Genomic DNA, 18,364 nt, shown 5'->3' on the forward strand with positions numbered 1-18,364 from the left:
TATTTCTGCATTTTTCTTACGTGTTTGTTTGTTTTTAAATAGCAACTATAGATGATAATATATAATATAAAGTGTACACAAAGCTCATTATTTTCTAGGTGATCAGAAAATACTAAGGGGTCCCTCTTGTGGTACTGGGTGATATTTGCTTCAGCTTCACTGTTGCTGGATGGCTGCTCAATGAAAACCCAATTCCAAATTAATGGTCATGTTTCTGTTTTTCTGCCTCAACCATCACAATTTGATGAGCCATATTTGGGGGTAGCTTGGCCATCTAATTTGTAAAATTGATAAGGCTTATGTGTCTTGCTATAGAGAAGAGAATCTATTAGAGTTGTTCATAATAGTTTAAGTGTTCACACATAGTTAGATTGTAAACCAACATGCAGCAACACATAGTTGCTGTTTTGCTTGTGTGTGTTTATGGGAGTTATACATCTTTGCATTTTCTTTTTATTTGCTTTCTGCACAGCATTCCAACTTTTTTGGAAACTAGGTTGCAAAATACGGCACAAAGGTGTTACAGAGGGAGCAAACTACATACACAACGGACACAGAAACACACTCGTCCAATAGTTTTCAGCTCATTAGGAAAAGAGTAGCATGTCTAATCAGGTTTTGTATGGATGTTCCAGGGTTATTATGATTTACCTTGAGTGGTTATTCATCACATAGAAAGTGAGGAAAGAGGAAGATGATACTGGAAGGATGGATGACCGTCCACCACAACAGTGTCATTCATGTTGCATTTGCAGCATGTAGAAGAAGAAAAAAAAAAACTCAGTAAATTACAGGCAGACAGATTAATATTACCATGGCAAATTATACTCGATGGTTAAGATAAAGCCATTTTAACCATCATAAATGGAAAAACTAATATATGGAGTATATTTGATATATATAGGCCACCCCTAATGCAAAAACCACACAGAAAGGCCCTGACAAGATGGCACTAAACACACTAAACATTCCCTAAATTGAAAAACCTGGCTTCAGACCGAGGGAATATGACAGAACATTTTGTTGCCTTTAGCTTTTTATATTCCCCAAATTAGAATTATGATTTGCCTTATTGTGAGACACGTAGATATAAATATATAATAACTATTGTCAAAACAGTGATCAGTTGTTAGACTTAGCAAAGCCTAACTAAAGGCAGATGAAAAACACGTCACCAAGTTACGCTTGTTAATTAAAGTTGGTCACCAACTAAAACAAGGCATCATGAGGAGCACAATTACCAGTTTTCAGAGTGGCTTTCACTAGCTTTCAGACTTAATAGTAATTTATAAGTACAAATAAGCAGGTGTTTTGTTGTTTTAGAATTAATAAAAACATCTTCCATCCTCCCCCTGAAAGAGCTCGTTACTTTTTCCATGTGTTTATGTGTACACAAACACCAGTACAAACATAAATGGTGACACTGCTCTGTGTCTATCACATAAGTAAAAAGAAAAATCATTAGTAATATTAACTTTACAAGACTTTAATATATAGTTATTCAAGCCAATTCAATTCGCTTTAGTTCAATTCAGTTTAATTTATATAGCGCCAAATCACAACAGCAGTTGCCACATGGCCCTTTAGACTGTACCTACAACAATAAAAGGAAAACAGAGAAACCCCAACAATCAGATGACCCCTCGTATGAGCAACAGTAACAGCAAGAAACCTCTGGAAGAACCAGGCTGAGGGAGGGGCGGCCATTGCTGCATAAAATAATTATAAAAAATATTATTTAAAACAAATGGTACATTAACATTTAATTAAACTTCAGTAAAGATTGTTTTTCTTTCTGTTAACAACAATGAAATGATAAAATGTATATAAATTATTGCTAATATTATTTTTTATATTTATATGATTATTTAAATATATATTAAAAATATATATATTATTATTATTATATTATTTTGTGTGAAGTGTTTTGAGTGGTCAGTAAGGCTAAAAAGTTATCATCATTTTACTAAACCACATTTAATTTAGCTATGAATGTATTTAATTTAACAATGGTTGTTATTAAGCCTTCTAATGGACTGGCAGAATGCACCTGCCTTATGCTCTACGACCATTGTTGAAATGAAATTATTTGCTTTATATTAACTAAAATACCATATAACCATATAGTGTAGGATTAAGTTGACGGCCCTGGGAAAAAAAAAGGCATTAGACCATGTGTCCTTGGGGGGTAGAATGCTGTAGACCAGAGGTAGGCAACTCCAGGCCTCGAGTGCCGGTGTCCTGCAAGTTTTAGATGTGTCCTTGATCCAACGCAGCTGATTCAAATGGCTAAATTTTCTCCTCAACATGTCATGAAGTTCTCCAGAGGCCTGGTAATGAACTAATCATTTGGTTCAGGTGTGCTGACCCAGGGTGATATCTAAAACCTGCAGGACACAGGCACTCGAGGCCTGGAGTTGCTTATCCCTGCTGTAGACTCTCGCTCACGCTTGCCTGGGAAAAAGTAGATAACAGGGGACCATCTTCTAGTGGAAAGTTACTGAGATGCTGTTGTTCAAACTAGAATGAGAGAGCGTCTGTAATAAAACTGTTAGGGGTACACCACCATTTTGAGATCCGCGGCAATGTGTCATGCAGGACGCATCTCCCTTCTAGAAGTAATTGTTTAAGAGAGTAAAGCATGAAATCGTTTACTGAGCAGTGTTTTGTCTTCCATCAGATGCCTATGAGGAATCAAAAGAACTCGTTCAAGTGTTGATATTTAACAATTGGGGGCTCACTCCGGGATTCCAATAGGAAGCTAAGGAAGACAGATTGGGCGGTCTGGGGGCTTGATCAGCAAGGCGAACAGAGACCCGGGTCATTTTAAAATAAAGGTAAGCACCACCTGTTAAATCAAAGTGTGCATATTGGATATTATCTAAATTGTCTGTTCGCTAAGTTGATCGAATACTCAGTGTCAATTTGCTGCAGTAGACAAAGAGCCGGTGTGTGATCCGTCCCAGTGTGTTAGAGCAACGAAATTGTGGGTGTAATAAGTAAATAAGCCGAGTAAACTAATTGGCTGCTGTGGATAGCGACTGAAAAGTGTAAGAGTAATTATCCTTAGGCGTGATTGATCCACTTACTTTCATCTCAACAATTTCATCTCAACACCATAGATAGACTCCAGTCCCAGGATGACCCTGAACTGGATAACTGATTAATTTCAAATCACTTCACTTCAATTAGGATTTATTTGTATAGTACCAATTCACAACAGCAGTTTCCTCAAAGCACTTTATATGATAAGGTAAAGACTCTACAATATTAGAGACAAAACCCCAAAAATTAGAGATACAAGCACAAAACTCAAACTATGAGAGAAGAAAAAAATGGCATATAATAGTAGAGCACTGCTTGATTGTTGGAATCACTATAAGATCAGCGGGTGTTTATGTGAGCACTACTTCAGTCATAGTCAGAATTTCAGTCGTGCCAGTGAAGTTGGAAACAGTACTCCCTGAGGACTGCAGTCTCATTCAGCAAGATAATGCAAGCTGATGCACAAGTTCCTTCAAAACTTTCATCATCTGGTCTCTAATGTCTCCACATCTCTATGAACCCAAGAATTATTCCTTGTACTTACTAAAAATGTTGTCAAATTTCTGAACTTGGCGGTAAAACACCATCAGTGTGGGTTTTGTTGAAAAAACATGGCAGTAAAAATAGCTTGCTGCTTCCTGCTCTGGTTATCAACCAGATCATCCCTTCTAAGACTTTCCCAGTAGGCCTCAGTGTGTTGCTTCCCTTTGTTCCATCTTGAAGTAGTGCCATTAATCTTTTGCAATAACACTTGAGAGCGTTTATTTTTCTATGCAAGCTACGATTGTATTTGTCTTTTCAAGTGCTTGAAGAAGACATTCACCACATCAAACAATATAGCGCCACTACAAATCAAACCTTCTTCACAATGCCATTCTTTTGATGTTAAATTTCAGCTGCTTGTAGTCTTTGGGAAGCCTTTGGTACATCTGATTAGGAGATTAGAAAAAACCCTGAAAATTGGTCTGAGAAATATAAGAAAAGCAGCTTTGTGAGGTGTTTACAGATTTCAATTGTGGTTGCTAAGAGAGGGCAGGGTGTGTGGTCGAGCTCCTCAAGTGCTACTTTACAGCCTCGCTCACATGTTTGGCAGGATTGGAGCTCTGATCTGCTCACATCAGTGTACCAACAAATTCTTTTCCTTGGAGCCACATTTTAAATGTGAAATGAATCTGCTTTGAGCTGTGAATCTGCTATTAAAGGAACTCTGGAGGTTTGGATGGCTCAGATGATAACAGAGTTTCTGGATTACAATGCAACACCAAACGATTTTCCATAATTGTGTGAAAGCTCACAGCAGCAGAACTTTTCCCATGATCCAGCTGCACTCGGTCCTGCCCCACTGTGTGTAAAAAGTTACAAACAGCCCCCTTTTATTGTCCCAGCCAAAGAAAATCCTGTAACGTTGACTCAAAACAGATTCTTCCTCCATCATACAGAACTGTTGTTAAAAACTATAAAATGAATTGGAAGTTATGGATGAAATGAAATATTCAGTTACAGTGAACATTTGCATGTTCACTGTAACTGAATGTGTCAGTGGTTTCACGAATGGTCAAATGGTCCATCACAATGAATTTTGGGACGGCATTTTCTCCTCCCTTTTCATAAACGATGGTTCAGTGTATCCTATGCTAACGGAAGCAATAAAGGAAGCGTTGAAGTGCTTCCTTTTTGCCCTAAATATTTGGAGAACTGAACAACTCTTACCACCATGCAGATACAGTCGGGTCACATCTCTCAGTCAGGAATCTTCCGAAGCAAAATGAACTTTTGGAACGCTCCCAATGGGAGCAATCTTTGTGTTATTTTTACTGTCATATTACAAAAAATATAGTATATGATTTTGAACTAAATGGAACTTATTACCTGTTTAATGGTCACAGAACCTGTACAACTAATAACATCAATGTTGCCATCTGTTAGAGGAGTGCATACATTTTCTGATGCTGATAATATTACCACGCCTTACAGCGTTTTTTATTTTCAAGGTATCAATTTTTTGCAGTCACTTATGTAAAAATTACATTGTTTTACTTACAGTGTGGCATTACCGTAAAATTAATTAATTACAAGTAAAATACTAGTAAAGTACTTAAGTATAAAATAAGTATAAAACTGCTTATAGAATGGGTTTATGTGTTTTCTGTAAACAGCTGCCAGGTACCTGAATCAGAAATATAAACAAATCTTTATAAACAAAAAGTTTTAACTAATGCAAAACTTCTATTAAGCCTTACATTTTATTGCTATATTCCTGCTGTAGCTCACCAGCAGGAATACTGGAAACAAAGAAATTATGTTAACACCCCATACTGCAAACATAGCAGCTATTCTCTTAGTGATTAACTTAGTTTGAGGTAAAATATTTAATACAGTTTTCAGAAAAATGACTGTGAATAAATTGGATCACTTTGATTCAAAATACATAGGAGATCTTTTAAAATAGAAGAAACTATTGACCTGTTGTGATAAGACCAATCACTGTATAAAACATGGACGACCTAACAGCTCTCCTAAAATGAAGCAAAACCGTTTCTGTCGCGCCCAGGTGTCTGGCTGCAGTATAGGTCATAAACCCTGACTCCTCCATGTTAGTGAATGGGACTGGGGTCGCTAAAACAAGTTCTTTACAAATAATTTTTTTTGCAGATATGCTTTCTCCCATTATTAGTACTCATGCTGATTTGTGTTCAAGGGGTCTCCTTTCTCATAAGTTTGATTGTAATTACTACCATAATGCTGTAAAACCGGGATGCAACCTCATCATAACAGCTTTGACTGGCAACTGCAGACCGCCGTCCACATTTGAAAATTTACGCAATAATTTGCGCACCTACATCACTATGTACGGCTCATTGTGGGTTCGCTTTTCATGGTGCCTTTAGGTGCACCTCGTAAATTCTGCAATTTATACTCCCAAAGACACAAGGTTGTTTAATTTCCCTTGGTTGGGATAAGAAAAATACTGTATATCTGTAATCACTTTGTTGTTGATGCCAGGTTTCATATAATTCAGTGCTAAAATCACACTCATACAAATAATACACACAAAATACAAACTGATAAACGGTTATATTTACACATTTCAAAGAATATAACAACCAAGTTGTTATCAACCGTCATCAGATATCAACCCTATGGTTGTTCAAGCTGTCTTTGTGTGGATCATTGATCATTTTCAAGTTTTATGGTTGCAAAATTTTGACATTACATCCTAGAAATCACAAGAACTCCCACATTCACTGCTAAATCAGTACATACTTCATAATTCATTTAAAAAAATGAATTCACTGGTTTCATGCAAACACTGCCATATTCTTCTTAAAAATGTTTTTGTGTACATCTGTGATCATTTTCACATGATATGGCTGCAGAAGTGTGAAATTATTACATACAGAAATCAAAGTGTCATCCCATTCCGTGTAGGCAGGAGGGGGAAAAAAAAAAAAAAAAAAAAAAAAAAAAAAAATTCCCAGCACTGCCACTGGATACTTTTGGGATTATTTTACATCGTGTTTCACATCTTATTGAGGGGCAAATTAAAAGGTCAAAGGTCTCTCTCTCTCTCTCACTTTCAGTGCTGCTAAATTTGAATTTAATTCCTCATTACACTCGTTTTGTCCTGCTGTGTGTCTGTGTCCAGATCCTGGAATGTCTCAATCTTTGTGTTGACTGTCAGGTCTACTTTATTTATAGCTTGTGTTTACATTTCAGGTCTCCAAAAAAAGAAGTGAAGCTCATCATTGTAAAATCAGTTATTTGGTGGTCACTATATATCATATAGTACTTTAACCATTTTCCCCTCCCAAAGGGAGGGCATTAATATTTTATAGACCAAATAACAATGAATTTTGGAAAAACCCAGAAGAACCATTGATGAGTCTTTTCACTCCTACAAATACAGAAGTTCTAAAACAACAAATTTTCTCCTTTAAGGGCAGGAAAAAAAAAAAAAAAAAAATTCCACAACATATTATACAAGCATGGCTAAGGAATTACATACTTACTCAGCATCTGTTTTTGTATTTAATATTAACTACGGAACAGATGACTTAACAGCCTTAGTTATCTTCATTGGCCGAGGGCTGGAAATAAGATGTAATAAGCAGTTTAATTGATGTAAACTTTATTTACAGAATAACAAAAATCACAGGCTCATGCCATGCTCCTACAGCCTACAAACACAGAGTGCTTCCTTCTGCTGAACAACAGTTTGGACAATGCACTTTACAGTGGCAACCACGTTCACCCTGCAGTCTGGCTTCATGGCTGCGGTTTGTTAAGTGAAGGTTAATGGAGAGTTTTACATACATTATTTACAGCTGAGTGTAAACCCACAGCACAGCGCAACACAACTGCACACATGTAAGAAAAATTCTCAGCGGTCACTTCCTTCCTTCAACAAAATAAGCCTTTTTTGTTTTTTTAAACTGCACCATTAATTGTACACCAGCTCCAACCCATTTCAGGGGGAAAACAGTAGCTTCTAGACTCTGAAGCAAGACTACAAAAACAGATGGAGTTACTAAAACAATGGATCTGATTCATTTAGTTTACAAAACCACTAATAAGTGGACTGGAGGAGTCTACTTTAGAGATCCAGACAAAAGGAGACCGTTATGAGATCAGCCCGTCCTTCAGTGCAAGCTGATGAGAGTTTGAAACATTTTCCCACTGTTTTCTGATGGGTCAACCATTGCATACACTAAAATGAGAAAATAACCTGCAGATTAATAGAGAACATCTAGTAGTTAAAACCCTATACCGAAGTGTGGACCAGCCAATGTTTTTGGTTACACTTTTGCTCTTCCTGTGATAACAAAGCTCAAGAAAAAGCTACAAAACAAACCAGATACTTTCTGAAAGCCCATCATCTGAGTATCTGGTTAAAGAAGATGCAGATAATCCATCAGAATCTGAATAAATGCAACTCAACTTACAATATTTTCAAGTCTGAAATTGACAGAAAAAACAAAAAACAAACAAACTTTAGACACGTTAATTAAAGTAGGTGCTGGAGTTTTACAGTGTCACTTAGAGATGCCAACCATGGGCCAGAGGACAGAAAGCCTTTATTATTATTACTTTGACTTCATGCAGCTATACAGTTGAAATTTAGTTAATGACCGTTAATGTGAAACAATGGTTTTAAGTACATTAATTTTTTGAAGGTTATCCTTTCAGCTGAATATAACATTAATTCCTATTTATAATCAATATGACCTGGACTCATTACTGAAGCTAAACTCTTGAGCAGTGCAGCAGTAAATCAGCCTGTCCCAGCAAATTTCACTCTCCCAGTAATGACATCTCCTATTCAGAGGTGGAGAATGAAACCTGACAACTGGATTCACATCAGAATATAACATGTTACTAAGGCAGAAAAGGGGAAAAACTAAAGGCTTTTGCAAATAAAATTTAAGAGCATCTTCTCAGATTTCCTGCTGAGGTAAATTTAATTCAGTGTGTTGAACACATTCTTTAAAATCATACTGAACTGATGCAAAGCTGAAATCACAGAAACTATGTATGACCAATAGGGGGCACTCACCTCATGTCACGCACCTCATTTTGGGCGTCTACCTGAATATTGCTACTGTTGTGTCCTTGACATTTTCCCCTGCAGCCAACAGAAGTGTTGAACTGTTCAATATATACAAAACAAAAAAACGAGCAGACAAGTGGCTGAGGAAGCTTCATAATACAGAGTGTACATAGAGGGCAAAGACAGAACAAAGTACATGATCCTAATTCTCTAACAACTACAACACCACCGGTGCCCCTCCTCTCATATTGCTGAAGGGCTTCAGCTTTTCACTCTGATGAACAATAACTCACATTCTGATAACAGTAGCTGAAAACACCTGTATGGTTTCTACAGGGTGCGTTTTATTTCTAACAACATACAGGCACAGTGGGTGGAGTCAGGTTCAAATCTGAGGCGGGGTCCTGTGTCCTTCCCTTTCCCTCCAGCAGAACATCAATATAAAGACAGCATGAGTTAAAAAGGTGGATGGTCCATTTCTTACTAGAGGACTCCACAAGGTTAATGGATGAGATGATGTGGTGCTCCTGCTTCACTGCCGCTTACTCTTTATCCTCTCTAGGCGTTTCTTCAGGTCATCCAGGTTGGCAGCTGGTGAAGCTGAGCGGGTGTTGGTGTGTGTCGGGGAGTGAACGTTGTGCTCCTGCATGTACAGCTCCCGCGACTCTTTCAGCTGTGACAGCTTGCTTTGCAGCATATCGGTGGATGATGCCACTGACGGCTTTGAGGACAGCAGGGAGGAGATGGTGGGTCGCTGCTGAGCCTCGTCCTCACTTCCCCCAACACTCTGTTGCTGGTGGAGGGAGACAGAGGGCGAAAAGACACGTTAGCTTAGGCTGCATACCACTACTAACAAACACTCATCCTGGAATTAGGGCTGTGCGATATGACCAAAATCTCATATTTAAGACATCTATCGTCCGATAACGATATAAATCACAAAAATGTGACATTTTCTGTAAATTCTGTGAATCTCGGGCAGCTCGACTTGCGTGAAGTGTTTCCTGCTGCACGTTGTATAGCTGGAGTCGAGTGTTTTAACCGATACATTTTTAGACAAGTTGTTACGGCCGCCGTTTTCTTTGTGAGTATTTATTACACGGCGTGCTGCGGGGAAAAGCCTGTTCTAACGTTTGAGTCTAAGGTTTATTTTTTAGCACCTGGCGGCTCTTTTTTAATTCTCATCCGTAAACAGTCTGCATGCTCTTTCACGTGATTCAGTTTATTTTGAAAAGTCTCAACAGGATCTTGAGCTTTATTGTGAAAGGTTTATGTGGAAAATAAACAAGTGGACAAGCCATTGTTGTATCGTCGTTGCTAATGACAACGCATAAAAACAGGCGCTTGTCCGTCTGTACTTCTCTCGTATAAAAGAGAGGACTTTAAGAAATTAATATAGCCACTACACTACTTTGATAAGCAGCTGTAGCTCATCAGTGCATTGTGACTTTACTAAATGAATAATACCAACTGACCCTGGAAGTGTTTTCCAGGCCTTGTCTTTGTCTGAGAATCTTCAGTCTTTCATAGTAAACAGCTGGCTTCAGCTCCTCGTTGCTGCTCAGACTGGAGTCAACACCATGCTGAGGGATCACTGCAGAGAAGCATACACACAGATGTTACTACACATTCCTGATTGATAATAACCAAAGAGCACCATGACAACATGGGGTACAGCTGTACCTGCTGTGGTCTGGATTCGAGTTTTCCCCTCTCTCTCAGACTCAATCATGCGAAGGCCTCGCTCCACGTAACTCTGGAAGAACTGGGATGTGTTTTTGAGGAACGGTTCCAGGTCTGCATCTGAGTACTTCTGTTTGTACTCATATAACTCTGTCAAACCCTGAAAAGGAGAGTGTTCATGCTTCACTTTGTTGTCCAGGGTCAAAAGTATCATAAAACGTATTTCAAAATTAATTACACTGCTGCTTTGATTTTCAAACAGGAGCGATGCTGACCTCTTTAGTGTTCTCCTTGGAGCCGATCTTCTTGAAGATTTCAGACAGAATGTCACTGACCTTTGCCTTTGACATCCGATCGTCCTGCAAAAGAAACATCAGGATAGTGTAACTCAGTAGTAGTTGACAGTTCAATTATTTAACCCTCTGGACTCAATGGATTTGCTACATCATGCTTTTTCCTGAACACTGCCGTCACATTTAGTGCAGGAAGAAATGGTAAAAAACTGGATCGTCTAAGAAAAGCACCGGGGAGGAGAAGAGAGAAAAAACCCCGGAGGAATAAAACACATATTCACACAAGAAAAAGTAGAATTTTATTTAACTTGTAAATCAGCATTCTGCTCAACATAAACTCACAACTCTGATGGAACATTCTCCATTTATAGAATCATTGCAGAGTTTTATGCGTTACTTACTATACGCAGTCCCCCCTTCTCGTTGCTCCGGTCACTCTTGAGTCCCGCCAGGTTTCCAGAGTGTTTGACTACCCGCCTCAGATGGGCCTCCAACTCAGACTCGTTACGATTCTCAATCATCGACAGGTGGTCAAGGATCTGATCATCATTAATACAAAGCAATAGGAAAGAGTCATCAATAAATGAACATTTTAAATACTCATTTAAAAAGAGTCCAATTCAAAACTTTATCAAAAGCATTAAGCATGAATGAATGGTAAAATAATGTGACCTGGACCTATGTATGGGTTACTAAACAGGTATTGCAGTTTTCTTATATAACTTCTATAAGAGCTTTTCTTGTTTTAGTGTCCATTCAAAGCTCTTTAGACAACAAGTTGCACTGAACCATACATTTAGATGGCACTCTAAAGGGAGCATGCAAACTCCACAAATGGAACCCAAGCAAACCAAGGGATTCAAAACAGCAACTTTTATTTTTGCTGTGAAGCGCTAGTATTAACCACTCAGCTACTGTGTGTGTTACCTTTGCCCCGGTGAGCTTGCAGAGTGTGTGTAGCAGCGTCTTGAGGGTCCTGTGTGGGACATCGCTCTTGAGCTGCTTAAGTTTCTCTTTGGGAAAAACTTTCATGAAGTTGTGGACATCCAGCAGGATCCGGTCCAGGTTTATGTTGTTGATGGTCTCTGGGAGGAAGCGGATAACCCTCCACAAACACTGAATGTAAATAAACATGAGTTAGAAGTCCAGTTTAAAGCATTTTTAGTGGACAGCAGGTTTGGCACTAACATCAGGTTCCCTTACTTTCATGACCAGCTCTGAGACCATGGGGGAACCAGCTGTCGAGACCAGTGTGTCCTGAAGCAACACCAGCAGAGCACTGCCAAGGGACGGGAAGGAAAGAAGTAAAGTTTATTTGTCAAGTCAATTTCACAGAAAAACAGTCACAAAGCACCCGTACACAAAACAAGTTAAATAAACAGGAACATTAAGGACTATAACAGCCAGTAAACACAATATCAACTGGTAGTTTAGAAACAAACAAATAGTAATTCAATAAAAAAAATAAATAAAAAAAAAAATCTCAGGAGAAAGTGATGCTAGAATGTGTTAATAGTCCAGCACTAAAATAATCTAAATGAATGACATAAATGCGTTGAATAAGGAGACCAGTTGTAGCAATTTAAAAATGTTCCTTAAATGAAAGAAACAGGAACAAGACAAAAGGTTTTACATGTTGAAGTCCAAAGAAGCAAATATTAAATTAAGTCAAGACAGGTCGAGCCGAGATAATCGATTGCTATGAACTGGTGGTAGTGTCCACTTGGTAGGGCTGCTCGATTATGGCAAAAATGATAATCACGATCATTTTCACTGAAATTGAGATCTCGATTATTTGACAATATTTATTTAACAATAACAATGTATTGAAAAATGACTTTAAAGATTGTCAAAAAATAATATAAAATAGTGTGCAAATACTGATAACAGTGCAAATGTTTGCAATATAAAAAATAAATGAAAAATGTAAACATCTATGTTTAGTAAACTTCGCAGTGTTGCTCTGTGGTGCAGCTACGACACCGTAGCAAAGTTTACACACTGTGTCTACTTGATCCACGTCTGACTCTGCGGACCCATAATGTTTCCACACCACTGAAGTTTTTTTTTACCTCTCTTTTCAACCAGCGGCAGTCACTCTCCTCTCCAGATAACTTCTGCTTAGCTTTCCGAGCTTCCCTCGGGTCCTCTTAATCATTTTGTTGTATTTATCCGCGACACCTTAAAGGCCGGTCCATGAAAATATTGTCGGGCATAAACTGGTCCGTGGCGCAAAAAAGGTTGGAGACCGCTGCTCTTAATTGTTGTGACACGTGTTCGAAATGCAGAGAGGTGCGCTCGATTTGCCACACGGAGCAGCGCAAGAGTAAAGCACAAGGGAGGGGCTAATAATCGGCTCAGTCATTTTTAATGATCGTTGAAAGCCCAGATCGTAATCGTGATTAAAATTCGATTCATTGAGCAGCCCTACCACTTGGGACAGCCAGGTATCCCAGAATGCATTTCAAATCACAAGCAGAGAAGCATCTGAACCAACACGTTGTTCGTGGATACTGAAGACTCCAGCCTGTCCAGAAATTATTACATCATCTGTTTTTAAAGAAATGTTTATTCAGCGATAATCTAAGCACCAGCTCTCTGTTAGAATTTTCTGAGTTTACTAAAATAAAAATGAAATCAGAACAACATCTGATTTGTGTGGTGTGTGCTTTTTTAAAAAAATTTTAATGTTGGCGTTTTGGTCATGTTACGTTTAACTGTCAAAGACTTGTTAGAAACTATGAAACACATCAGATTTCTGGATGCTAGCAGTAATTTCCGTAATAGTCTATTTCAGTATTGTGGTGTACAGTTACCACTATGTCGTTGGAAAGTCCACACGAGTCCAGATTTCTGAGGACACACTCACGTGGGCGTTATCTATGATACTCCTAAACTACAAGTTAACTTAAGTCAACCAAGTCAGACAATTCTGTTGTAATGAAAAACAAACACTCATCCCACCCGCAAGTTAGCGCAGTGCCAGCTGTTTAATTCACAGCAGCTTCTGCAGTAACCATGGTAACCATGGACACTGAGCACGTGGATCGATGCAGTTCAGACTTTGGGTAATACCCCAAAATCTGTCTCTTTGAAACTAAAAAAGGCTCATTTATCAGCTGTGCAGCTGGTTTTCCAGCAGGGTCCTGCTGAAAAACTGCAAGATAAAGGGAAACATGTTGATGATGAATTATTTATGTAAATAAAATGGAAGACTGTGGCGCTTTCTGCTGATCGTAAACTGAAACACTGAATGTAACTGGCTCCCAACCAGGTTGTGTGTTCAGAATAGGTTATTATGGTGATTCAGCCGCCCACCTTAGTAACACAAAACTGACCTCTCTGGACTTAAAGCCGTAAAAGAAAGAATGAAATAATAATACAGATACACACACAGAAGTTAGCTGAAGTTATCGCAGTGAGGAGTTTCTTCTTACTGACCTGATCATGTTGGTCTGGTCAGACTTCTCCAGGACTCTGATTACAAGCAGGTTGACAGACCTGATGACCTGTGTTCCATCTTCTACATCCTCCACTCTGCTGTCCAGCATCAACGTTATCAGACCATGCATCAGGTCCTTCAACACACCCATAGATGCCTCTCTGGCCAGGGACTCCATAGAGAACAGCTAGTAGAAAGGAACAAGAGGAGGTCCATAAAGACATCAGCATCCTCCTCTCAAATCAAGCTAACAGATGTGATTACTGTGTAGGCACAACTCACAGACAGCATGTTTCCTATGATGCAGCTATACAACTTTATGATATCCTTCTTATCCACCCGATCGTCAGCCATGTGCGTGCTGTTGATGAGCCTCAGCTGCATGATGGTTGCAATAAGAAACTGATCAATGTGTCCCGACATCACTTCCGCTTTGTCCTCCTGTCGCAGTACCTCATCAATCTGCAGAGGAAAGTAAAATCCTTCAGATTTAGAGAGAAATGCTATTTGGGAACACTGAGCATGGGTTCAGGGATACCATTATACTTTTATTCACCAACATTTATGCATCAAGTTGTGACAGGAGTATCTTTGTAGTGCTTGTGTCAATAAACAAATAAATACATCCTGACTATCATGTGAAAATATCCATTCCTGAAAAGAAGGGGGGGAAAGAAAGACCTGTGCCATGTTTTCCTAGCAGTGCAAAGTCACCGTGTTTTTTAAAGAAACTCTTCTGCTTCATTAATGATTACTGCGAGTGGTGGTTGACAGTTTACTAAATATTTCATATCCAATCAGTTGAAAATGTGCTCTGTGCAAAATATGTTTGTTTACCTGTGCCAGCGCCTGGATGCTGGTGTTGATGTCACCACTCGCAACCTGAGAGATGACAAAGTTGATGGTGGAAGCCGTGCTGTTGTGCAGTTCATCAAAGTGTGGCGAGACCGAACGCATCCTTTGAACACAAAATTGCAAAGAAGCATTAAACCTCAACAAATGTTCACTTCTTTCTTGTTTGTGTTGCTTGTGTGTGCGCTTAATTATCAGGACTGAGGTTGTTTACTTGGGTTCAGGGATCATGATGGGCTCCAGCAGCTCATCCAGCTTGTGTTGGACAAGGTCCGGCAGCTCGCACACTCTACCCTGGTCCATCTCAATCATATCCAGGTCTAGCTGGAACTCCTTGGGGATGGATGGATGCAGGGACTCTGTGTGCTGTGCATTCTGACGGGCTTGGCTAGATAGATTGAGGGAGGGATTGGAAGACAGGTGGTGGGAAAAGAAGACAAGACACTAAATTTAGTTGAGCATAATAATCCATCAGTGCTGCTTAGCTCCAGTCCTCACACAACTTCAAGCTTTGAGAGATAATGTGGATATAAGTGAATATCCTCAGCCTAAAGAAGGGTTTATCCAATTTAATATGATTAATAAATGAGTTTGAAACTCTCAAATGTCACATTTCTATGAATCACTGCATTCCAACACAGGACTTGTATGTGTGAGAATTGTCTGATCAACCAAATTTCACTGGGACTGTCTGAACAGAAACAGAGCAGCACTGATTTTAAAGACATTGAGTTTGTATCCTTCAGCGAGATGGGGAAAAAGTCATGTGGACAACCAGATAAAAGGCTACTGTTCATTACATTGATAACAAATAACAGGTTGAGGAAAGTGATTTATCCAGCTGGTAACGTATTTCAGCAGCATAGCCTCAGCTATTTGCATAAAGGACCTATGACATTGATTTTGTAAAAAGAAAAACTGTGTACTTTTATAACAAGACTGAAATTTTAAGGAACCTTTTGTTTTGGCCAGAATGAGGGAACGAATCCAGATACCTCAGAAAGGTGTAATGTCACTCTTGAGTTAGCACATTCCAGACAGAATGAGGAAAAACAGGATTTAGTAAGTTGGAGCCATTCAGGCATCACTAGCAATGCAGTATAGTGCTTTTGCTATAGATGGATAGAGCCTGATAAATACAAATACAGCAGTGGTAGTACAGATGAAACATTTACAGTTTTGCTTTTTACTGTTTGTGTTCAGTTATCTTGGATTACTGACTCAGGGTATGTTGGTGTGCTCTGATTTTCCGAGTGGGAAATCTGAGTTAAGGGTGGAGTTCCACAAAAAAAACCAAAAAACCAACAAAAAAAAACAAACAAACAAAAAACCCCAAAGATTTCCAACTACGAACTCATTACGACTTATTTAGGAACGCACCAACGTGCAACTTTGGTGGGCAGACAGCATGCTATAAAATTAGAAAGTACCCAGCAACTTCTAAAACTCATGTCATGAACTTTGAAGTAACCCCATAATTTGGTGAAATCTATTTTCACAGCAGTCCAAAGACCCTGAAAATTTAGGTTAGGCTGCAATAACATATTGTTAAGTGCCGGTGCAACACGCCCATCACAATATTCTTTAAACATTGGCCCTTCTTTTAGTGAAAAATAAAGAACAGCACACACTGAAATTTTACCATAATCCACTGACAAAAGTGAAAAAGACAAACATGTCAGCAAAGCTCATTGGCTTAACCAGTGTACTACGGTGGGTGATGTACATCAGCAAGAAGGCTGCAAGAGTGATTCACACCTCTGGGTCAAAAATCAAAAATTCAGATCACCATAATACAGAGGAGGGGAAAAGATACATTTTCATGCTTCTGTTTGAAGAAACAGCAACCACAATATTTGGCAAAAATATCCCTCTAAAAGTAGAGAAATGAGAGAGAAAGAACAGAAATAACAAGTTTACATTGAACACACTGAACAAGAATACAGTGAGACGAGTTCTTACAATGGCTACAGACAGAAAAGAGGGGAAGGAGGAGGAGTTGGTACTCACATCCTATACGTGCGATACATTATTCTGCTCCAGAAAGGAAGGCAGGCAGAAAAAAGGAGGAAATCACAGAGGAAGAAAGAGGAAGGGTTAAGAGAAAGGCAAGCAGTCGGCCAGTGAAAGGTGATTTTAGTTGAACTAAGTTGAAGACTAGACAAGTAACCTTATGAGAGGAACCCAACATGCAATGACTCAGAATATCAAGACAAGAAGGGGACAGACAAAGTTGTGAGTAAACATTCAAACTGATGTATGACTGCATTAGAGTCATCCCAACCAAAACACAATGGACCAAATGTTTAACATGCTCACAGGAAACATTTGGAATAGATTGCCTTGAAATGCCATGTTACAATTCATAATGCAAACTATTTACAGCAGATATTACAACAATCTAAATCCCTCTAAGATTTTTATTTATTCTTTTTTTTTCTTTCCTCATAAAACACGATTAACTTGGCTACTGTAGAAACCATATTGAATGTTTTTTTAGCTTAACCTCCTAGGACCTGGCGTCCACATGTGGACATCACATTTTGGGTTATTTAGACCAAAATACTCAATTTTGCTCTACAAGGGCCTGATATCGTGTCACAAATTTAGAGGATCATCATTTAGCCTGGAGAAATAGTTTGCTGCTTTATAAGAAAGCCCTCCGCAAAGCCAGAACATCTTACTATTCATCACTGATTGAAGAAAATAAGAACAACCCCAGGTTTCTCTTCAGCACTGTAGCCAGGCTGACAAAAAGTCAGAGCTCTTTTGAGCCAACCATCCCTTTAACGTTAACTAGTAATGACTTCATGAACTTCTTCACAAATAAAATTTTTATCATTAGAGGAAAAATTACCAATAATCATCCCACAGATGTAATATTATCTACAGCTACTCTTAGTACCATTGATGTTAAGTTAGACTCTTTTTCTCCAATTGATCTTTCTGAGTAACTTCAATAATTACTTCCTCCAAACCATCAACGTGTCTTTTAGACCCCATTCCTACAAAACTGCTCAAAGAAGTCCTGCCATTAATTAATTCTTCAATCTCTAATAATCGGCTATGTACCACAGGCCTTCAAGCTGGCTGTAGTTAAACCTTTACTCAAAAAGCCATCTCTAGACCCAGCAGTCTTAGCTAATTATAGGCCAATCTCTAACCTTACTTTCATATCAAAAATCCTTGAAAGAGTAGTTGTCAAACAGCTAACAGATCATCTGCAGAGGAATGGCTTATTTGAAGAGTTTCAGTCAGGTTTCAGAGCTCATCACAGCACAGAAACAGCTTTAGTGAAGGTTACAAATGATCTTCTTATGGCCTCTGACAGTGGACTCATCTCTGTGCTTGTCCTGCTAGACCTCACTGCAGCGTTCGATACTGTCGACCATAATATCCTATTAGAGCGATTAGAACATGCTGTAGGTATTACAGGTACTGCACTGCAGTGGTTTGTATCATATCTATCTAATAGACTCCAATTTGTGCATGTAAATGGAG

General features: G+C 38.8%; 1 protein-coding gene across 2 annotated transcripts in view; it reads right to left on the reverse strand.

Moving 5' to 3' along the window:
- Window positions 1-7,157: 7,157 nt before the first annotated feature.
- ckap5 (cytoskeleton associated protein 5) overlaps window positions 7,158-18,364 on the reverse strand; it is a 43,564-nt gene continuing 32,357 nt past the window's right edge. For both annotated transcript variants that reach the window (XM_080875747.1, XM_080875748.1), the window contains exons 34-44: window positions 15,078-15,251; window positions 14,849-14,969; window positions 14,294-14,473; window positions 14,011-14,198; window positions 11,773-11,848; window positions 11,497-11,685; window positions 10,971-11,108; window positions 10,552-10,635; window positions 10,277-10,436; window positions 10,069-10,187; window positions 7,158-9,386 (exon numbers count right to left, since the gene is read on the reverse strand). In XM_080875747.1, coding sequence (XP_080731873.1) covers window positions 9,126-9,386; window positions 10,069-10,187; window positions 10,277-10,436; window positions 10,552-10,635; window positions 10,971-11,108; window positions 11,497-11,685; window positions 11,773-11,848; window positions 14,011-14,198; window positions 14,294-14,473; window positions 14,849-14,969; window positions 15,078-15,251 — 1,690 coding nt within the window. In that variant the 3' untranslated portion in view covers window positions 7,158-9,125. The remainder of the gene's footprint in view (window positions 9,387-10,068; window positions 10,188-10,276; window positions 10,437-10,551; window positions 10,636-10,970; window positions 11,109-11,496; window positions 11,686-11,772; window positions 11,849-14,010; window positions 14,199-14,293; window positions 14,474-14,848; window positions 14,970-15,077; window positions 15,252-18,364) is intronic.

This window comes from Rhamphochromis sp. 'chilingali', assembly GCF_963969265.1.
Source record: "Rhamphochromis sp. 'chilingali' genome assembly, chromosome: 2".
NCBI classification, from domain to species: domain Eukaryota; kingdom Metazoa; phylum Chordata; class Actinopteri; order Cichliformes; family Cichlidae; genus Rhamphochromis; species Rhamphochromis sp. 'chilingali'.